The following is a 22,234-nucleotide window of genomic DNA, read 5'->3' on the forward strand; positions in this document are numbered from 1 at the left end:
GCGGGGGCCCCCGTGGCCGTGTTGTGACAGGCGAGGCTGGCGGCTGCGGGCGGGCCAGGTGAAAATGGCTCTTTTAGCCTGCCCTCGGCGCGACTTCCTCCGAAGCAGCACGGCTCCTTTCACCCGCTCCCTAATCCCGCTAATCCGCCCCACAACACTTTGAAGGTGGCCCCCGGCCTGCGTGCACCGCAGCCCTCAGGGCCGCGGCTAGTGAGCGGAGTCAGAGCACGCGGGCGTGTGTGTGTGTGTGTGAGCGCTGGGAGAGGGGGAGGCCACGTCTCTCGTTTGCCCCCTCCCACCCCAAAGGGAATCGGGGCAGGGAAGGGCTGGGCTGCCAGGTCCCAGCGGAGCACAATGGGGCATCTCCCCTCTGGGGCCTGAGCCGAGCATGTTGTTGGAAAGGCCCCTATCATAGCCCTATGGACTAACTGGGCTTGGGCAGGCCCTTGGCTGGCCCCTGCTGGGGCTGGACGGATGGCAGGAGAGGAGCAGGGAGCCTGGCGACGGCCTAGGCAGCGAAGGACCCGTCTTTATGGGCCCTTAAGTCAAGCCTGGCTCGTCTCATAGCAGCAGCCCTGTTCTGCGGCAAACCCGGCAGCCTCGTGGGCCAGCGGCCACAGGACAGCAAGGGCCTGGTGCAGTCAGGTGGCCACCCCAGCCCCGGATCACCCTCCCTGCTTGTGTTGGGCCAGCGCTTGGCTGCTGCGGCTCCATCGCTGCAGGAGTGGGGCCTGTTACACTGGGCACTCCCTGGGGTTGGCAGTGCCATCCCAGAGGCCCCGGCGGGGGCAGGGTTGCGTGCACGCAGGAGGAGATTGTCGTATTTAACTTGGCTGGGCTGTTAAACCTCGTGCACGGCACTGCGTGGCCTCCTGCACACCGATGGGTGTGGGAAATACCCCAGAGCCCGGGGGCATGCACAGACGAGGGCCACTTCTCAATGGGGCCCTTACCAGGTGTATTATGGTAGCACCTGCCGGCCCCAGCTGAGATCAGGGCCCTGTTGTGTTAGGTGCTGCCCGGACACACAATGAGACAGCCCCTGCCAGCAAGAAGCTCCCAGGCTACACAGACAAATCATTAGCCTTATTGCATGGATGGTAAACTGAGGAACGGTGCGCGTGCTCACACATCCTGGGATTTACCCAAAGTTGCAGAGTGGGGATTTGAACTCAGGTTGCTGGACCCCCAGCCCAGTGTGTTCCCCCCCCCCCCTTTTCTTGGGGGATCATGATGTCACGGTGTGTCATTGTGAGGCACCAGACATGGGCGGCGGGTATTGTAGGCTGGGGAGGCTGTGCCGCTCCAAACAGCCAGATGTGTCCCCACCCATGCTCCACCCCCAGAGCCCCCCTCCCGCTTCCCACTTTGTGTGGTGGCCCCAGCTCGGGCCGTGCCACCCGCTCTCCCGGTGCTCCGGGCCTGGGGGCGCTAGCCTGGGGCAGGGACCAGTGGGGGGGGGGGGGCATGGAAGGGGCGGGGCTGGGGGCTAGCCTCCCCCAGCTGGCGGAAAGGCGTGATGTCACGTGTGACGCAGTGTGATGTCACGGTCCTTATCGAATAGAAGGACTGGAAGGTACCTCGAGAGATCATCCCCTGCACTCATGGCAGGACTAAGGATTATCTAGGCCAGCAGTGATCAATTATTTATTGTCAAAGTCCACGTTTCTGGGGCCAGGTACAGTCAAGGTCCAGACTCTAGAGAAAATAATACAAAAATGACAACAATCATGATGATAGTAAATAAAAAGAGTGTGTGGTCTGTTCAAAAGCGTCTGGCAGTCAAGACTTGGTCCATGATCCGCCTGTTGACTACCCCTGATCTAGATTGTCCCTGACCGTCCCTTGTCTAACCTGCTCTTACAAATCTCCAATGACGGAGATTCCACCACCTCCCTGGGCAATTTATTCCAGTGTTAACCACCCTGACCGTTAGGAAGTTTTTCCTGGTGTCCAACCTAAACCGCCCTGGTTGCGATTTAAGCCTATTGCCTCTTTTCCTAGCCTCGGAGAACAATTTACCTTCCTCCTCCTTGTAACCACCTTTTATGTCTTTGAAAACTGGTATCATGTCCCCGCTCAGTCTTCTCTTCTCCACATCAAACAAACCCAGTTTTTCCAATCTTCCCTCATAGGTCATGGTTTCTAGACCTTTCATCGTTTTTGTTGCTCTTCTCTGGACATTCTCCAATTTGTCCACATCTTTCCTGAAATGTGGCGCCCAGAACTGGACACAATACTCCAGTTGAGGCCTAATCAGTGCAGAGTAGAGCAGAAGAATTTTTTCACTTGACCAGAGCTCAGAGAGCCGGGAAGCTTGTGTCTGGCTTACAACACTCCAGCTAATACAGTCCAGAATGATGTTCGCTTTTTTTGCAGCAGTGTCACACTGTTAACTCAGACTTAGCTTGTGGTCAGCTATGACCCCCAGCTCCCTTTCCGCAGGACTGTACACTCCTTCCTAGGCAGGCAGTTCCCATTTTGTACGTGTGCAACTGATTGTTCCTTCCTAAGTGGGGTACTTTGCATTTGTCCTTATTGCATTTCATCCTATTTACTTCGCACCATTTCTCCAGTTTGTCCAGATCATTTTGAATTTTAATCCTCTCCTCCAAAGCACTTGCAACCCCTCCCAGCTTGGTATTGTCCACAAACTTTATAAGTGTCCTCTCCATGCCACGTTATTATCTGAATCATTCAGCAGGTGAGTCGGCTCCGGTGCCACTTGGTGTGATGTTGTGTGAGTGTGTGTGATGTCGGGGGGCCTGGCCTTTTTGTGTTACACAGGGGGCCCGGGCTGTGTGCGACGCTGTTGTGTGACACTGTTGTGTATTATGCTGGGGGAAGGTCAGGCTGTGCGTGATACCATTGTGTGTTACGCGGGGGTCCAGGCTGTGTGCGATGCTGTTGTGTGTTACACGGGGGCGGCCTGTGTGTGACACCATTGTGTGTTACGCAGGGGGCCCGGGCTGTGTGCGACGCTGTTGTGTGTTACACGGGGGTGGGGGGAGGGGCGGCCTGTGTGTGACGCCATTGTGTGTTACGCGGGGGTCCAGGCTGTGTGTGATGCCATTGTGTGTTATGTGGGGGGCTTTGGGTGTCCCCTCTGTCCCGGCCCAGGAGCCCTGCAGCACTTTGTACCCACGCCATGGCCCCATACCCGCTCGGCTCCCCGCGGGTACAAAAGCAGGGCAGCCCCATTGGAACAGGCCTGACCCTAATGTTTGAGGACCCCGTGGGGGGAGCCGTGAAATCAGTGGGTGCCAGTAACTGCTACCACAGGGCTCGTCACAGGGAGGGGAGAGGAGATTCCAGGAGCCCAGATACCAGGGCGATGGGCTCAGGCTATGATCCCCTGCGATCGCGAGGTTGAGCAGTAGGGAGGGGCCCAAGCAGGATTGATCAGGGCTCCGAGCCCATGGCAGGTTGTAGGGTGGTATGGGGGGGGCATAGCTGGAGGCGCCCAGGTGCCAGAGTGGCCCCCACGCTTCATAGTGGTGTCCAGCCCAGCGGGCCAGCCTCAGGGAGCTTCCCCAGCCTGCAGCCAGTATCCAGAGCCCCCAGGCTGCCGTCTGTCTGTGTTCCTGGCCCTGGCTTTCTTCGTCTGCCTGGCAGCCCCTGGCTGGGAGGAGAGAGCTGGCTTCACACGGGGCCTCTCGTCTGGGAGAGCGAGCCATTTCCCCCGTGTGTCTAGAACAACCTGGGATTTTTGCCCTTTGTCCCAGGATCTCAAAGCACTTTGCAGACAGTATGGCACACAGCCTCCCACCCCGCAGGATCGTTAGTCCCATTGCTGCCAGTGGGGAAACCGAGGCACAGGGACTAGAACCCTGACACTCTGTCCCCCCACTCCAGATGCTCATCCTCACTGCCCTGCCAGGGCTGGGGATGGAATTGCAGTCATCATTCCTGGGCGACTCAGCCTATAGATTTCTAAGAAGGGTGACCAGATTTTATAGGGACAGTCTTGATATTCGGGGCTTTTTGTCTAGGGGGCAGTTTGGGCGCCCCTGCCGTAGAAGCCCCGCTGGGTGCTCTGAGCCTCTGGGAGGTGCAGTGGGGGGCAGCCCGCTGGGAGACCGGGGTTCACAGGCCCGTCAGCTCACGATGCCCCTGGATTGGCCAGGCGGGTTGACGCTGCGGTTGAGGGTGATGGGGGTTTGGGATGGATGGGCGGGTTTCCTGGCCGCTGTTAGAGCAGGAGCGTCTGGGGGGAGAGGGGCAGGTGCCGGGGTCCAGCCTTTGCCAGCCCTGCCTCCCAGACAAGGCTCTTGGGTGGCTCGTGTGATGAGTTGGGGGGGCTCAGCCGGGCTCCCCGTAGGCCCAGAAGCCGCCATCGCCCGTGGTTCTTGCTACCCCCTTGTCGGCAGCTTCAGCAGGGAGGCCCAGGGCTCGGTGGGCCCCAGGCTGAGCTCCCGGCTCTGCCCCAGTGCTGGTTCCTGCAGGGCGCGTGGGAGGGGGTGCTGCTGGCCGTGATGTGTGTGTATGTGACCTCAGGATCCCCAGAGCGGGGCGCTGCTGGGCTGTAGGTGTGAGGGCCGGGGAGGGGGGCAGGCAGCACGAAGGGGTGGGCAAGGAGCTGAGGGGTATTGGTGGTGACAGGCCCATTGGCGAGAGCATCTCTCCCTGCCCGGTTAGGTTGCATCTGGCTATGCCGTGTTCCTGATGCACCTGGACGCCGTATGCAATTCCACCCTGTCCTCCAACCGACCACTTGCCCTCTCCCAGCTGGGGCGTGAACGCCCTGTAGGGCTGGCTGGCTGCTGGGTCCCCCACGGCCCGCGCTCTGCTCCGCAGCTTTGGGGCATGGCTCAGGGCATCCTGGGCGGCTCAGCGGCAGGTTGGGGCTGAGTCTGCCAGGCTTTGCAGCTGGCAGCAGCGTGGGCAGGGCCGGATCCTCTCGCTCACTCTGCTGGAGGCCGCGAGGGGCAGTGCGTTGGGGTGTGAATTCAGCTCCTGGAGGCTGAGTTTAGGGGTGCTGGCTGGTCGCGGTGACCCTGCCCTGCCCTGAAGAGGGGAGCCCCAAACTCTCCTGCTGCAGTGGCTGCGGCACTGGGTGTGCTGCCCTGCAGAAGCTGGGGTGGCCTCGGGTCTCCTTTCACGGTCCATCCCAGGCAGCAGCGGCCTGGGTCTGAACCCATGGATGGCAGGTGCAGACAGTGGAGCTGCGTGTAGGGCTCTGGCAGCCATGGGGACATCCCTGCCCCGCCTGGTTGTGGGGGGCTGGGGAGATCTCTGAGGGCAGGTTGCAGCCCAGCCTGCCTAGGGAAAAGGGGGAGGCCCCCTGGCTCCTTGGTGCATGGGTGGGGGGGGGAACGATAGGGCAGTGGCCTGAGGGATGGGATGTGGTCCATAGGTGCAGGGGGACCCTCTGGTGATGCCCCAACCCCCAGGAAATACCTGCCCACTGGGCCCCATTGCTGGGCTACGTGCCAAGGGAGGGGGCGACACCTCGGCCAGCAGGGCCCCAAGGGAATCACGGGGCCGTGCTGCTTCAGAGACGGGCAGCGCCCACGGCAGGGCCTGCTGCAGGGGGCCGGGTCCATCCTCGGTGCGAGGAGGGGCAGGAGATACTCCTTTGGGCACATTCAGCATCAGACGGGCATTTCCGGGGATAGCACTGCGCACCCCAGCTCAGAGCAGGCCTGGATGATGGCCGGTGGGTGCCATGCTGTTGCTATAGCAACCAAAGGAGAGTGCCCTTAAAGAGTAGCGTGGACTGGGCTGGCGCGGCATCAGCCCCACCTCTCTGCCCATCCGTGGGCACCTGGTCCTAGTCCAGCAGCTGGCCTGGGCCCTCTGTTGCCATCTGCCCCGCTCCCTGCAGGGGGAAGCTGGGGGGCAGCGTGGTCGCTTGTGTCCCTGGCTCTGCCTGCTAGAGGAGCTTGGCCCAGCATCTTCTCTCTCCCCACCCCACCCAGGCCTGGCATTGAGACTGGAGGCGGTGATGGGGCAGGGCCTGTCTGTCGGGGACGGGGGTGCAGCCCCTGGCACAATGGGCCCCCGAGCTCGGCTGCTGGCGTGCGAGTTGGGATGACCATCCGATTGGTTTTGCTGCCGAGGAAATGCCCCGGAGAGATTTTGCTCGGGGAAGGGGAGAGGGAGGGGGTAGTGCCAGACCGAGCCATGGGCAGAGGGGCAGTAATTCCCCACGCCTGGCACGTTCAGTGGGGCTCCCCGGGCAGCTCCCAGCCGGGTGTGGCCTGGCTGGGTGGGAGGGGGTGCCTGGCGCTGTCAATGAGCTGAGGACTCTGTAATCACGGGGATCGTCGGCTGCAGACGCTGCCCTGGCCAGAGGGATCGGCGGTGCTGCTGGGAACCAGGGGAAGAGCTGGTGCCACCCTGGGGCGCAGGGCACCCTTAGCTTGAATGTCTCTGAAAGCATCCCCTCCTGGCTGCTTTCCCCAGCCCATGTGGCTCTGAGGGGAGCTACGTTCAGGGCACCAGACCAGGGTGCAGCCTGTCTGCTCCTGCCCCCGGGCTGGGTACACTCCGCCCTCGCCTGGCGCACGCAGGGCAGCTCTCATGGAGTGCGTGGCCGCGAGGGCTCCTGGGTCTCCTCCCGCTGCGGCTGCCCCAGCCCAGGAAGGACATGGCCATACTGCACAGAGCAGCCCTGGGGTGTGAGCTGCCCTGGGAGGGAATAGGGGCCCGTCCGGGAGCTGTGTGTGGAGGCCGATTGGCACCAGAACGGGCACAGCCCTGTTGGTCCCGGTGGGTCCATCCCCTGCCGACTGGGCCAGGCCAGGCCGTGCTCGACCAGTGACATGAGGGGTCCCTGGTGCGGGGCAAGGTCCAGCTTACAGGGGGGAGCCGGGCTTCTTCGGGGGCATGTCGGGGGGCGGGTTCAGGCACTGTCCCGAGGCTCCTGTGCCCCATCCTCAGCCCCCCGGGTTTCCCGGGGGGGCAGGGTCCCTCGCTGCCTGGACGCTGAAGCACAAGGGGAAGGGGGAGTGGGAGGGTCTGGCACCCCAAGCCCTCAGGGCTCAGAGGAGATTGGGACCCAGCTGCTCCCCCTGCAGGGCTGGGGGGGGCCTCCAAAACCCCACTCAGTGGCAATTTGGCAAAGGACATTAATAAGCCCAAGTGGGGGGGAGGTAGGGCTGGCTGGAACCGGAGGGACCCTGTGCATGAGAAAGCCAAGTGCTCCTTTTGTTAATTGGAGGAAAGGAGAATTTGCATAGCGCTCCTCATTAACATGCTCATTGTTGCTATCTTGCTGGCTGGCAGAGCCCCCTCCCCCCACCGCATGCTCCCCTCCCCCCGCGTAGCCCCCTCGCCCCTGGCATGGTGGCTCTCCCTCCGCTCAGATCTGGGGGGCCGGGGTGGGCGCGCACCCCGTGTGCCAGCGCTGAGGCCTGGCCCGGCCAGCCAGCGAGCCTCCCGTTTGAAGTGCGCTTGGCAGGCCTGGGCTTCGGCCTTGTCTTTTTCATCTCGCTCCCTGGTTAATTAGGGGGTTGGAATTTGAGGCTTCCTCAGTCGCCTTTGAAGCTCTCCCGTGGCTCGGAGCGCCCTGTTCCAAATTAACACTAATTACAAGGGACGCCCCCCCCCAACACTTGCAGATGTGCAGTTCCTGCAGTGGCAATCGGTGGTAACAACAGACGCACCGTGGAAATCCCCAGCAGCTGGATGGCTGGGGCTCGGGGCTGGGGGGCAGGATCGCTGGGGGGTCCCTGGGGAATGTGCAGCAGGAGGGGCTAGACAATAGGCCTGTGAGCTCGCTAGCGGGTGCTGTCTGTCCATCCTCATAGCCCCCCGAGCACCCCATCTCTCTCTCCCACGCCCCTCTTTTTCTCTCTCTCCATGCTGGGTTTCTCCTGGGTGGCTGGGCTGAGCCCGCAGCAGCTCAGTGCACCTCCCGCCTGACCTCCCAAACAGCCGGCAATGGATTGGATGCCTCCTCCGACACCCACGCAGCACCCCCTGCGTCTCACTGTCCCCTTTCACAGGCACAATGGCTCCCCCCCGCCTTCCCTGGCACGGCCTCCTTCACAACTGGCATCCGACTGTCCCCAGCTGTTCCCGGGGCCCTTCAGGGAGGGGGCGATGGAAAAATAAAAGCATGAAAGAAATAATAAGTCATTAAAGGCGAAGATTCTGTTGCTTATTTGTGGTCTGGCTCTCGCTGCGCTTGGCCTCCCGTGCGCTGGCCGGCAGCCAGAGCTGGCAGAGTGCTGCACTGAGCCGTGAGCTGGAGGGGCGGAGCGTGGTCCCAATCCTGCTCCCTTGGCCGGGCGCTGGACGGAGGCTGGGCCCCGCTGCATTCCTTCCCTCCCAGTCCCAGGCTGCGCCCTGCTGGGATCTGGGCTTTAGGACTGTAAATCTGGGGGCTGGGTGCCAGCTGGGTCACTGGCTGGCTGGGTGATGGTGGCAAGTCACCCCCTCCCTGGGCGCGGGTTCCCCTCAGTGTGCCCTTCCGGGCAGGGGCATGGGCAGTGCCTGGCACAGCGGGGCACCAGGCTGCAGGGGGGGCTGTAGGTGCCACCATAATAAACAGAATGAGAGAAGGAAACCTGGGCAGGCACAGCCCTCCGTGTGGTGCCCCGTTCTGCATGGCGTCCCGTCCCCCGGCCGTTCCGTGGGGTGCCCCGTTCTGCATGGCGTCCCGTCCCTTGCCTGTTCCGTGGGGTGCCCCGTTCTGCATGGCGTCCCGTCCCTTGCCTGTTCCGTGGGGTGCTCCGTTCTGCATGGCGTCCCGTCCCCCGCCTGTTCCGTGGGGTGCCCCGTTCTGCATGGCGTCCCGTCCCCCGGCCGTTCCGTGGGGTGCCCCGTTCTGCATGGCGTCCCGTCCCAGTCCTGTTCCGTGGGGTGCCCCGTTCTGCATGGCGTCCCGTCCCCCGGCCGTTCCGTGGGGTGCTCCGTTCTGCATGGCGTCCCGTCCCCTGCCCGTTCCGTGGGGTGCTCCGTTCTGCATGGCGTCCCGTCCCAGTCCCATTCCTTGGGGTGCTGCATTCTGCATGGCGTCCCGTCCCAGTCCTGTTCCATGGGGTGCCCCGTTCTGCATGGCATCCCGTCCCCCGCCCGTTCCGTGGGGTGCCCCGTTCTGCATGGCGTCCCGTCCCCCGCCCGTTCCACGGGGTGCTCCGTTCTGCATGGCGTCCCGTCCCTTGCCTGTTCCGTGGGGTGCTCTGTTCTGCAAGGCGTCCTGTCCCAGTCCCATTCCATGGGGCATCCCCCGCCTGTTCCGTGGGGTGTCCCCGGCCTGTTCTGTGGGGTGCCCCATCCCTTCCTGGGCCTGTTCCTGGGGTGCCGGGTTCTGCAGGGTGTCCCGTCCCGTCCCAAGCCCGTTCTAAGGGGCGTCCCCTCCTATCCTGGGCCTGCCATTGCTATGGTCTGTCTCAGGTGGACAGGAATGTGAGGGCCCCTGGCTGGTTGGGGGAAGAGCGATAGCACCCACGCCTTTCCCCTTTCATCACAGCACCCCCGCAGCCTGCCGCCACCCCAGGGAGGAGGAGATTTGGTGCTGGACAGAGGGGGAGCCTTGCCCAATGTCCCGTGGCAGAGCTGGGAACGCACCTGCAGCGTTCTCCCCCCCCCCCCCCCAGGTGCTCTGGTGCTGGAGGGGGAGACGCAGGGAATAGCGCTGTTCGGGCCGGGGAACCAGGAAGGGAGTGGGGGGCCCGTCAGAGGAGGGGCTGGGTCTGCCTGAATCTAGGAGTCGCTGGACAGTGGGCCCAGCCGGCACCTGCTGAGGTAGTTCTGGATAAATCTGCTTTTCCGGTTTCCACTGGGTTGAATTCACAAGGTTGTTCTAAGCGCGGGATTGGTGAAAGCTGCTGGTCAGTTCGGCAGATGGGCTAGTGGGGAGCAGGGCCGCACGGCGGTGTGTGTCTTCGGCCTGGGGCTGCAGGGAGTGGAGGGAAAGCGGATTGTTCCTCTGACGGGAGAAAAGGGCAGGAAATGGCTCCGTCGTGGTCAGACGTGCCAGAGAGCAAGGGTGGAAGGGGGAAGGCAAAGACGAACTCAATAAGAAAGTTGCAGTCGCCTTGTGTGGGGGATCAAAGGAGCGATCTGCAGAAATGAGAAACTCTGGCCCCGCTGCTGGGTGGGGCAGGAGCAGAGACAAACCAAAAGGACCAAACCCTCTCCAGTGTGCGTCAGACGGGGCGACGCGAGGAACTCTCTGGGCTGGCTACAGGGGTGCAGGCGGGAGGCAGTGAGCGGCTGGAGACGGTGAGCGTGGGCTGTGTGAGAGGGGCTGAAGACGTGTCCGTCCCCGGCTGCAGCCGCAGGGCTGATGTTGACATGGGCCTGGACCAGTGGTTCCTCTAATTTTTTACATCCATGTGCGGAATGAATTTTGCTATGTGCACCAATATGGAGTTGATGTGTGGTGGGAGTGGAGCTGATGGGTTCAGGGTGCGGGAGGGGGCTCAGGGCTGGGACAGAGGATTCGGGTGCAGAGGGTGAGGGCTCCAGCTGGGGGTGCAGACTCTGGGGTGGAGCCAGGGATGAGGGGTTCATGGTGAGGGAGGGGACTCAGGGCTGGGACAGAGGGTTGGGGTGCAGGGGGTGGGCTCTGGGGTGGGACCAGGGATGAGGGGTTTGAGGTGCAGAGTGCCTCGGGGCTGCGGTGGGGAGAGAGGACTCCCCCAGCCCTCTCTTGCCGCAGCAGTTCTGGGACGGAGAAGAGGCGCCTCTCCCCGGTGCGGCAGGTTCGTGCTGGGACCGGCAGGGAGAGGCGCCTCTCCCCAGCACGGCAGGTCGGTGCTGGGGCCGGCAGGGATAGGCGCCTCTCCCAGGCACGGCAGGTCGGTGCTGGGGCCGGCAGGGTTAGGCGCCTCTCCCAGGCACGGCAGGTCGGTGCTGGGGCCGGCAGGGATAGGCGCCTCGCCCCGGCGTGGCAGGTCAGCGTAGGGCCGGCCGGGTTAGGCGCCTCGCCCTGGCACGGCAGGTCGGTGCTGGGACCGGCAGGGATAGGCGCCTCGCCCCGGCGTGGCAGGTCGGTGTAGAACCGGCAGGGATAGGCGCCTCTCCCTGGCGCGGCAGGTCGGTGCTGGGGCCGGCAGGGATAGGCACCTCTCCCCAGCGCGGCAGGTCGGTGCTGGGGCCGGCAGGGATAGGCGCCTCGCCCCGGTGCGGTAGGTCGGCGTAGGGCCGGCAGGGTTAGGCGCCTCGCCCTGGCGCGGCAGGTCGGTGCTGAGACCGGCAGGGTTAGGCGCCTCGCCCCGGCACGGCAGGTCGACGTAGGGCCGGCAGGGATAGGCGCCTTTACCCGGTGCGGCAGGTCGGTGCTGGGGCCGGCAGGGATAGGCGCCTCGCCCTGGCGCGGCAGGTCGACGTAGGGCCGGCAGGGATAGGCGCCTTTACCCGGTGCGGCAGGTCGGTGCTGGGGCCGGCAGGGTTAGGCGCCTCGCCCCGGCACGGCAGGTCGGTGCTGGGGCCGGCAGGGTTAGGTGCCTCGCCCCGGCGCGGCAGGTCGGTGCTGGGGCCGGCAGGGTTAGGTGCCTCGCCCCGGCGCGGCAGGTCGGTGTAGGGCCGGCAGGGTTAGGCCCCTCTCCCCGGCGCGGCAGATCGGTGTTGGGGAGAGGCATCTCTCCCTGCTGCAGCCCTGAGCCCCTGTGCAGGGCGTAATAGGCAACTGGCAGCCGCCCAGCTGAGAAGAACTGAGGGGCAGCGAATGGAAAACGAAGAGGATGTCTGAGCAGCTCTGGTGCCGCCATCCCAGCCTCTGTTCGCCTCGCTGCGGAGCAAGGGCTGCCTGACGCCATCCTGAAATGCAGGCTGGTAGCTCCGAAATTCTTCCCCACGTGCCCTCAGGCTCCAAGCTGGCAAAGGAAGTTAGTGTGCCCGGGGTGCCAGCCACCCGCTGGAGTGGGCTGTCTGCGTTTTGCATCCAGCTGCCGTCAGTGGATTGAAATTCGTAACGAGCGTGAGGGAGATTCGGGTCAAACCCGCAGCGCGCCCCTTCCCCGCACAGAGGGACTGGCCCAGCCGAGTCACAGTGGCTGGCAGATTCCTGACGCCGTGACCTCCGGGCCAGTCTGACTTCTCTAATGAGCAGCAAAGAAGGAATTAAAGTTTGTTTGTTTCAGTGTGCAGAGGCCAGCCAGCTCCAGGCCCCACCCTGGAGAGGAGAGTTCCCTGCCCCAGAGAGCGTGCAGTGCGTTACAGAAACCCCACGGCTGGTCCCAACTAGGCGGGAAGAAGAGCCCATCGCTCTGAGCCCGTCCCTCTCGTCTCACTTTGAATGGAGGGTCCCACGGCTCCCCCACCTCTGTGTTAGTGCAGGAAGGGTGGGTGGGTCTCGGCTTGGGGCACCCGATGAGCGGGAGGAACGTGACAGCACAGCTGAATTGAGAATCGAGTCCGTTCCCAGACATCCTGCCCAGCCAGGGCGGCATCTCCAGGGGGTTTTCAGGTGTCGAGTGGGTTTGGCCAAACCGCAGTCATGGGCTAGGTGCTGAGAAAACAAACACGTGTGTCCGTATTTACCGGTGGGGTGCCTTGTTCACAGGGTGCGTGCAGCATAACCCTGCTCACGGAACGGCTCGGGCAGGACATGCCGGGGAGGGGCGTGGGGGGGTTTGCTTCCTCTTCTGTTTCTATTCTGGTGTATGCGGGAGGTGCCCCATAACGTAATGCAGTCATTGTCCAGGGTTAAACAAACCCCGGGCCTTGGTAGACAGAGACTCAGCCCTCTTCGTGCCACGGCAAACGCACCCTTAAAACCCTTCTAACCTTTCGTTAAAGGGAAAACCACGAAAGCCTTTGAAACACCAAAGATAAACTACGGCTTGCAGCCGCTCCTATCAACGGGAGCCCGTCCTTAGAAGGAAAGGCCCCCTTGTCTGACTGTCGCTTTAGATGGTCTCACAGATGGTCGGAACGGTCCCCTCAGCTGGCGTCTGGGATACGGCTGGAGCCGATGGGGTGGTGACGTTGGCGGAGTCCGTCTCTCTCTGTTCTGGTCAGGACACGTCTCGGGATCAGCGTGACAAAGGCCCGGGGCCCCAGGAGGCAGTGTGGGTGGCAGCTACGATGGTGGAGCTCACTCCAGGAGCCTCTGTCTGTTCTTTGTGTCTTTCCCGACAAAATCTCTTTCTTTAAGGCCCCACCAAGGGCCAGCCCAGCCCCTCATGATTTTGTCCACCAGTTAGGCCTAATATCGGACATATCAACTTTAGCACATTAACTTCTGGCTGCACATCGCCTGTTCATTTCAGCACAGTCCTTGAGTGATGTCAGCTTGGCCTTTTGGATTAGACTAAGTCTGTTTTTCTGTCGCCCTTTCGGATCTTTGCTCACCCATGTTGGTTATTTTAGGTTATTGTAACATCTGATTAACTTTTTACAGCTGAGCTCACAATTGGGGTAAATTTGTAGGCCCAGCAGGTCTCAGGAGCCATAGAAACTTCTGATCCCTTGCTGAGCTCTGGGATATCCTGTGGCAGGGAGTTCCACGGGTTAATTTTACATTGTGTAAAAACATGTTCTCTAATTTCTTGCCTCCTCATTTCATTGGGTGTCCCTCGTTCAAGTGCTCTGTGCAGAGCTGAGCTCCAGCCAGTCTCATCTCCAGGGGGCGTCCACCAGGAGGGTCCCCAGCCACCTCGGGGGCGGTGCGTTAATTGGCGTTCTCTCGTTCTCTCCCCAGCCGGCAGCCGTGTCAGCCAGGAGCTCAGGTACACGAAAGAGAAGCTGGGGGAAGAATCCGTCTACACGTCCCAAATGCTGATCCAGACCCCGACACAGGAAGGGGAGAACGTCCTCACCCAGGAGGCGCTGGAGCTGCACCTCGAGGCGGCGCTGGCGGCCAGCAAGGTGCAAGTCTCGTTGTATGGAAAGTGAGTGTGACGCAAAAAGGCCGCGGGTCATGGGGGTCCCAGGGTCTGGATTCCACCCTGCCTGCCCCTCTTGATGCCCCAGCCCCGCCCCTCCTGACACCCTGCCCCTCCTAACTCTTCCTAATGACCCTGTCTCTCTTGATGCCCCCCCAATGCCCAGCACCGTACAGCTCCCTCCGCCATTCTCACCTTCCTTTCGTTTCTCTGCTTATTTTCCCAGATCCTGGGATTTGAACAAAATCTGCTACAAGTCCGGCGTCCCCATCATTGAGAACGGCATGATCGAGCGGGTGAGGCCCTGGGACCGGCCCGGCGCAGCGGGAATTGCCCTGAAGTGCCCGGGAAATCACTGACGTCCTGCTGCCTGGGCCCCACGCTGCAGGGCGGCTGGCCCCACGCTCTGGTCAGAGAGCATGGGGCACGAGGGGCGCTCGCTCTCCATGGCCCGGTGACTGCCAGGGCCGGTGGCAATGGGAAAAGGCTGGGTTGGATCCAGAGCTTGTCTGGCCCCAGTGCGAGGTCCAGGCCTGGCCCTGCTCTGGCTGTGTGCAGCGCAGAGAGGCGAGGGGGCAGGGTCTGGCTCTGCGTAGCGGGACGGTCCCAGGGAGGCTGCTGGAGCTGCAGAGAAGCCGGGGCTGGAGAGGTGGGGGCCAGAGCCGGCAGTGGAAGAAGCGTGCGGGAGGTGGTGATAGTGCCGCAGGGGATCCGGCAGGGGATGGTGCCTCTGCTGTGGTTCTGATCCCTCCCCTTGTGTCGCCCCCTCCCCCAGATGATCGAGAAGCTTTTCCCCTGCGTGATCCTGACCCCGCTGGACTGCTTCTGGGATGGCGCCAAGCTGCAAGGAGGCTCCGCCTACCTCCCGTGAGTGCCCTCCCCCTGCTGCTCTGCGGGAGGGACTGGGTCCCCCTTTCCCAGTGGGGTCTGCCTGCGGGCTCCCGGCTGGGCTGGCGGGGTATCGGTGGGGCGGCGCACGTGGCCAGCTCTGCCCAGTTACTGCTTGCCAATTAGCTACTGCACCAGCGCCCAGGGTCCCTGGCATGCCGGTACCACCCTGCAGGAGCTAGTCCGTGCAGGACTCTTCTCTCTGCCCACCGGGGTCGGTGCCCGCTTGGCTCTTTGAGACTGTTCGCGCGGGCCCTGACCACCACTCAGCCAGCTGTGCATGCTGCCCCCTTTACAGCCCTCCTCCTCCCCCCGGCCCTTTTCTGAGTGCCCCCCAGCTCGTGAGGTGGCTCCTGGGCACTGGGCGTCCTAGCCAGCCTCTCCCCTCTCAGGGGCCTCTCCAGATCCAGGCTGTGGGAAGCCATAGTGCCCTCCAGTAGCTGGGCACCCCATGGCGATAGTCCCCGGGCACGTAGGCCCAACCCCGCGGCCAGGGTTACTGCCCACCAGGCTGTGCGATGTCTCCATCTGCTCCTGGACTGGCCCGTGGCTCCTCAGAGGGCAGCAGGCCCAGCAGGGGGTCGCACCCTCACTGCTCAGACGTGTGATCTCCCCCCAGGGCAGGGCATGGTCGTGACCCTGTGTATGGGTCGGGCTGGCGGGCGATGCAGGGCCAAGTGCCTCCTGGTTACGGTGCAGGCTGTGGCCCTGGGCCGGGGGCACCGTGCTGTGTAGCTGAGCTGATGCTCCTCGGTGCCCAGCCCGTGTGCCAGCCCTGTTGGCGCTGCCCCTGGAGGGATGGGTGGTGCAGAGGCTGCGAGACCCCCGAGTGTTTTGCAGGCACTATTCACGAATTTGAATTAAGCCTCCCTGCGAGTGAGCAGCAGAATGCAGGACTCCTGGGTTCCTGGCTCCGCAACTCACTCCCTGAGTGACCCTGGGCAAGTTGCGGTGCTGCCCCGTGCCTCGGTTTCCTCACCTGTACGTGGGGACACCGATAGTCACCCACCTCGGAGAGGGGGACGAATGTCAGCAGTCAACGTCGCTGTCCCTGTTATACAGACATAGAAACTGAGGTGGGGAGAGTTGGCCAAGGTCGCCTGGCGGCTCAGTGCCAGAGTCGGCAGGAGACCCCAGCTCCCAGCTGGGTGCATTAGCTGCCGGAGCAGCCCCCGTTGGGCCCTGACGCCTCTCTCCCGGCTGGTCCTCAGGTTTCTCCGAGGGTGCGTGGGGGAGTCTGGAGGGGGGTGGGGAACAATACTTGGCATTCTTTCTGTTTACACGGCTGTTTGTCTGCGAGGCCCTTTGTCAGCAAACGGCAGCGCCCGCATTCTCATGCTAATGCCGCCTGAAAGCCGCCAGTTGCCCAAGAAATGAAATAGTGGTGGTATTCAGCCTGCTGCCCCACGAGAGCGGGAGAGAAGGGGGGCTGGGGGCTTTCAAACCCTAGCAGATAAAGGGAGGGAAGGATTGTAAAACAACCCCCCAAAGCCTGGGCCACTCCACCCGCCCCCTTGACTTTGGGATGGGTGGCAAAAGGAGGGGGTGCTGGAGGCAGGGAAAAACGTGGCCGGGGAGCTGTGATCTGCCATGCCGGGAGTCAGAGTCTGCCGGGAAGCCACAGCACCCCGGCCGGTAACAGGGGATCTTGTGGTCGCACTCCGAAGCTGTCAGCGGAGCGGGGAGCAGGCACAGCCGGGGTGAGATCACCCCTCTTCCAGGCCCGGCTCCTCACTCCTTCCTTCCTTTCTGCCCCGTGCCCAGCCCCTGGGCCGGAGGGAAAGGGGATCTCTCTCCCAATCCTGAACGTGAACGGGTCTCAGTGCGGAGGGGCTGAAATCTCCCATCTTTTCCCCCTGCCCCGGCTTCCACTTCAGTCCAGCTGAGGGGGTCTCTCTTCCCCCTTCCACCGCGAGAGGGGGAACAAAGCGGAAAACAAAAGGGGCCGGCTTGGCTCAGTGAAGCAAGAAGCAGCAGATAAAGGAGCTCTCTGGCAGCGGCAGCAGCGCGGTTTGGTATGTGGGAAGCTCAAAGCGCTAGCCCAGTTCCGAGCCAGCCGCCGTGAATTATTGCAGTGAGTTTCTGCCCCATGCCCAGCTCTTCTCCGCCTCATCTCGCTCTTCCTTTCTCCTCCCGGAGCCCGTTCTTCTTTCCTTCGTTCCTTTATGAGAAAGGAGAACTCGCCCGACACGACGTGGGCCCCTGCCAGCCGGCACGGACCCTGCCATCCCGGCTTCCTGCTCCTGAGTGGGCTCCAGAGGAAATACAGCGGAGGGCAGGCCAGAGCCGAGGCCCAGAGACGCCCTTCGCCCGTCAGGCAGGATCTACTCAGGGGCCGACGCTGCAAGTGGAGAGGGCGCTCGGTGCTTGCGGGCTCGGACCCTGTGCGGGTGTGTGGCCGTCTGCAGGAACTGGGAACGGCTCCCCCACCGGGATCTCTGCCACGTCCTCGCCTGGCCTAGCCACGGCGGTTCTGAGGCCCCTGCCCAGCGTTTGAACGCACTGTGGAAAGCTGTCTCCTTCCCCCCTCTCCCGGCAAGCCCGGGGATGGAGCTGCGGCTTCGGGCTCAGCACAGCTCCTGGAGCAGGAGGTGGGGCCGGGGCTGCGGACAGCGTCTGAAGAGGTAGCTCTGCTTTGCTGCCGGTCCCGTGGGCACTGGGAAGAGCCTGGCAGGGCGTTGGCGTGTCCAAGGAAAGGCCGGCTCCGGATCCTCCCTGACGCGCTGGAATCCCTTGGGCCCGGCCTGCTGGAAGCTGGAGCAAGCAGATGCAGAGGCTGGGGCCCACGGTGCCCTCCTCCCGCCAGCCGGCACGGCTGGACCGAGCTGCACGACCAAAGCAGGAGGAGAGTCCTTGGCACAGGAGACCCCAGCTTCTGCCAGCCCGAGATCAGGGCCATAGGGTGGCTGGTGCCCATTGGCCAGGGCTAGTGCTAGTTCGATCGTCCGGTGGCTGGGCCCACCTCTAGCCACAGGGCCATAGAAGAGGAAGCCGGGGTCTGGCCCCACCACGCCCATCCCCAACTGCCAGTGCAGTGTTGTTCCCTACGGGCCAACCTCTGGGGCCGGGCCAGCGTCTCTGGTGAGGGGGCTCCACCCTGCCCTCGGAAGCCGGCCCCGCAGTTGGAGTCGCTCCCGGCTAGATCCTTCTGGGGTGTGTTCGCCGGCTCGCTCTTCCCCGAGCTTGTGGAGACGCCCGGGTCGCCCTTCCCTGCGTCTCGCCTCCGAGACGTTTCCCGCCTAACCCCCCCACAGGCGTGTCACTTACCCAAGCTATGCAGAGCTCTCGCTTGCCATCTGCCCTGTGCCTCAGCCCCATGGCCGCCGAAGTCCCTCCGGGCTGGCCAAGTCCGTTGGGCGCTGACGTGTGGCTGGCGCCCCCTCTGCGGAGTGCCCCTGTCCCGCTGGGCCATGCCCTTAGCCTGGCCCGTCTCTCTCAGGCCCTGTGGGTCGAAGGTTTGGTTCGCAGCCCCCCGTGCGGTGCTGGGGGGGGTGTCGGGCCAGGTTCCCTCGGCCCATCCCGTGGGGACCAGGAGACCAGCAGATCCCAGGGCTGGCGCGGTGTTATTATACGGCATGGATGGCAGCTGGCCCGGGCCTGATCCGGGGCAGAGGATGGGGTGAGCGGCCAGGCTGTTGGGAGAGGGAGGGGTTGATAACAGCCCTTCCACCCCGGGCATTGCTTCCCCTCCTCCACTCAGACGTGCCCCACTTCCTGCCTGCACACCAGGGGGCGCTGGATTCCTGTTGGTCTGCCTACCTGCAGCCCCTGCGCCAGCGGGTCCCCGCTGCTCCCTCTCCACCCCGTGCCCAGCCCAGATGGACGGGGCTTTCAGCCGGTCTGGAGGGGCTGCAGGGAGCAGGCTGGGACCATGCCCATGGTCTGCACTGGGGGTCCAGGCGGCTTCAGTGAATGGCATTTTGCTGGGTCCCTGTGTCTGGGGACAGTGAGGAGATGGCTGAGGAGCCAGGCCATCCCCGGGCCCACCCCGTCCCCCCAGGGCGTGGCCAGGGGTGGGAGGCAGCGCGGTGCTCCCATGCATTTCAGGGGACCAGCTCTTCCCACGCCCTTTGTGATTTCCCAGGGATCTCTGGGGCCTGGCTGTGCCACCGCGCTCGTGCCCATGGGTTGGAGCCCTCTCCCCGTGTGCAGGGGGAGAGAGGGGCGTTGGCATGCGCTCTGGGCTGCCTTCGGCAGGGCGGGGCTGGGGGGAGGTCACACGCATGGCAGCAAGCAGCCCCTGCTCCAAGCAGCCTACACGCTGTGTAGAAGAGGCTGGCGCAGGGTGGGAGGGAAACTGAGGCATGGGGGAAGGGACTCACCCAGCAGGTCAGCAGCAGAGCCAAGAAGCTCCTTCCCCACTGGACCCCACTGCCCCGCTTGTAAAGCAAATGTCAGCGGCAGGTGCCAGTCGCTGTCCCCTTGTGCCCGCTACATCCTCTGCACCATCAGCAGCTGGAGGGCAAGGAATGGGGGGAGGCCCAGGAGAAGTGGGGACTGCAGGGGGGGACGGAAGGGGGCGGGAGGTCCCGGGGGGCAGTTTGCAGTCGGTTCTCGCTTTCCCCCGCCTGCCCCGGCCCAGCGGCCTGCTCCCCTCTATCAAGACGTCAGGGCGCGGGCGCTAATCGCCCTGACTGGCGGCACAAAGGAGGGGCCGGGAGCAGCGCTGGGCCGGGGGCGTGTAACAGGATCAGCCATGCTATTTGACTTGGCATCTGGTGCCGGCTTTGGGGGCAGACGCCTTGCAAAGGGGTGGGGGCAAGGGGCCTGTCACAGCCCCACGGGGGGGAGGGGGTTGGCAAATCCTCACAGCCCCATTGCTACAGCTCCCACCCCACCCTTTCCCTAGTCCCTCCTGCAGCGGGTAGGGGGGAGTCCTGGGCGCAGGGAGAGGGGCGTTTGTCAGGGACCCAGGGATTGGGGACAGAGGTTTCTGGGTGGCTGGGGACCAGCCCTGTGTGCAGCCATCTGCCGCCTGGCCCGCGAGAGGGCACCCTCCTGCGTTACTAGCCTGGGCATGGCCAGAGGGCAGGTGCCCAGTGCAGGGGACCCCGATCCCGCCCGGCCACATCACCAGACGTCAATCCAGGGGCAGGCGGCCAGGGCCCTGACCCTCTGGGCGCTTGCTCCTGTTTCGCCAGGGGGCGGCCGGACATCCAGTGGACGAACCTGGACCCTGTGCAGCTGCTGGAGGAGCTAGGCCAGTTCACCTCGCTGGAGGGCTTCCGGGAGCTGCTGGACAAGGCGCAGGTGGGGCAGGCCTACGTGGAGCGGCCCTGCCTCAACCCCCGCGAGCCCGCGTGCCCCGCCAGCGCCCCCAACAGGCTGAGCCAGCAGGTGGGTGCCGCCAGACGCGGGGGCGGGGGGTCCCTGCCTGTGTGTGTGTCCCTGTGTGTGTATCCCTGCCTCTTCTGTGTGTGTATCTCTGCCTGTGTGTGTGTGTGTGTCCCTGCCTCTTCTGTGTGTGTATCTCTGCCTGTGTGTGTGTGTGTATCCCTGCCTCTTCTGTGTGTGTATCTCTGCCTGTGTGTGTGTGTGTGTCCCTGCCTCTTCTGTGTGTGTATCTCTGCCTGTGTGTGTGTGTGTGTCCCTGCCTCTTCTGTGTGTGTATCTCTGCCTGTGTGTATGTATGTGTCCCTGCTTGTGCGTGTGTGTGTGTGTGTGTCAGTTCAGCTCGCAGGCTCTGTGGGGGCGACACTGCCAGGGTGAAATGCGGGACCAGCTGCTCCCTGGTGTCCTCCGTGGCCAGCCGTGGAGGAGCCGGCTGGGTATTTCAGACAGGCCATCCCTGTGGCCCCGGCTCTGACCCTGCCAGGGAATTGGGGAAGTCTCGAAGCTACTCCTTGCTCCGTCCCCATCCCTGTCTGGGCGCCGTGTCCCCCAGCCCTTGCTGAGGCTGCGTTGACCCCTTTGCAACGCGCCCAGTGACTCCTGAGACTGGCAGGACGCAGGAACCGGAGAGCGAAGAAACCCCCCCACACACACACTGCAGGGCGGGGCCCTTCGCCAGCAGCTAGTGCTTTGGCAGGGTTTAGCTCTGCCGCCCGGCAGACAGCACTGGGCCCTGCGGGTCCGCAGCCCCGATCCGGAGCCAGCGGCTTCGCTCCCCCAGCACAGTAAAGTGCAGAATCTGCAAGGTCGGTTCCTACTTTTAGCCATGCCCGATGGCTCGAGGCAGCTGGAGAGCCGGGCCAGCCGGGCGGTCTCGGGTCTTGTGTGTGTGCCCTGGACCCTGCCCCAGCTCCCGCCTGCCCGGTGCAGCTCCCAGCGGCTGGAGCCAGCAGCTGGGAGGCCTCAGGCCTCCCCGCCAAGGTGGCGCCCGTGCGGCTGAGGGCCCAGCTCCCCTCACAACGTTTTGAGCCTGGGAGGTGCACGGCCTGGCTCACCCACCCCACCCCTCTGCTCCCCCCAGGACCCCGACATCCCTGCCGAGCTGACAGGGGGCTGCCACGGCTTCTCCCGCAAATTCATGCACTGGCAAGAGGAGCTGATCCTGGGGGGCACCACGAAGGACCCGCAGGGCAGGCTGCTGAGGTAAGCGTGGGCACGGGGGGGTGAGGCCTGGGCCTCAGACTCCCCCCGTGTGGAGCCGGTCACTTTCCCATGGATGAGCCCACGCGGCGGGGTGGGGAATGGACGTGGCGGGGAGAGCGAAGGCGCTTTGAGTTCTCTCCCGCCTGGGCGCCCGACCCGCTGCCCCCGAGCTGCTTGGGATTCTCGGATTTCCTTTCGAGCAAGCAGGGAGTGCCCAGGCTGGGGTCGCTGGGACAGGGTTTCCACCTAGGCCAGCCCAGGGGTTTGGGGGCTTCCGGGCTGCAGTGCTCTGGAGGGGACACTGGGGGCAGGGCCGCCCGTGCAGATGGGGTGCTCTGGGGGGGACGACGACACTGGGGGCGGGGCTGGGGCGCTCTGGGGGGGACGCAGGGCGGGCTGGGTGCTCGGGGGGGGGACACGGGCCGGGCTGGGGCGCTCTGGGGGGGACGCAGGGCGGGCTAGGTGCTCGGGGGGGACACTGGGGGCTGGGGCGCTCAGGGGGGATGCGGGGTGGACTGGGGCGCTTGGGGGGGGGACACTGGGGGCTGGGGCGCTCGGGGGGGATGCGGGGTGGGCTGGGGCGCTTGGGGGGGGGACACTGGGGGCTGGGGCGCTTGGGGGGGGACGCGGGCCGGGCTGGGGCGCTCCGTTGGGCACTAGGGGTCCCATGGCTGGGCCCTTAGGTGTGTCCTGTCCCGGCAGCGCTGAGGCCCTGCAGAGCATGTTTCTGCTAATGAGCCCGCGGCAGCTCTACGAGCACTTCAGGGACGACTACGAGATCCAGGACATCGGCTGGAGTGAGGAGAAGGCGGCTGCCATCCTGGAGGCCTGGCAGAGGGAGTTTGTGGAGGTAGGAGGGGCTGGGAGCGGGGGGCCGATCCCCACCCTGTAGGGGGACGGGGGTGGCCACTCATCAACAGAGCAACACGGTGGGACTTGCGGGGTCTCTGTGCACACGTCTGTGTGCATGTCTCACCGTGGGTGTGCACGGCTGAGCGTGCCGGGAGTGTGTGAGCGTGCCAGGGGGG

General features: G+C 64.1%; 1 protein-coding gene across 3 annotated transcripts in view; it reads left to right on the top strand.

Annotated features, from left to right (window-relative positions):
• Window positions 1–22,234, top strand: part of PTCH2 (patched 2) — a 46,992-nt gene that overhangs the window by 9,768 nt on the left and 14,990 nt on the right. For all 3 annotated transcript variants that reach the window (XR_008446014.1, XM_054038609.1, XM_054038610.1), the window contains exons 3-8: window positions 13,601–13,790; window positions 14,011–14,080; window positions 14,560–14,651; window positions 19,814–20,009; window positions 21,085–21,206; window positions 21,909–22,056. Coding sequence is in view for 2 of the 3 variants with exons in the window: in XM_054038609.1 (XP_053894584.1) it covers window positions 13,601–13,790; window positions 14,011–14,080; window positions 14,560–14,651; window positions 19,814–20,009; window positions 21,085–21,206; window positions 21,909–22,056 (818 nt within the window). In the remaining variant the exon portion in view is untranslated. The remainder of the gene's footprint in view (window positions 1–13,600; window positions 13,791–14,010; window positions 14,081–14,559; window positions 14,652–19,813; window positions 20,010–21,084; window positions 21,207–21,908; window positions 22,057–22,234) is intronic.

This window comes from Malaclemys terrapin, chromosome 8 (assembly GCF_027887155.1).
Source record: "Malaclemys terrapin pileata isolate rMalTer1 chromosome 8, rMalTer1.hap1, whole genome shotgun sequence".
NCBI classification, from domain to species: Eukaryota; Metazoa; Chordata; order Testudines; family Emydidae; genus Malaclemys; species Malaclemys terrapin.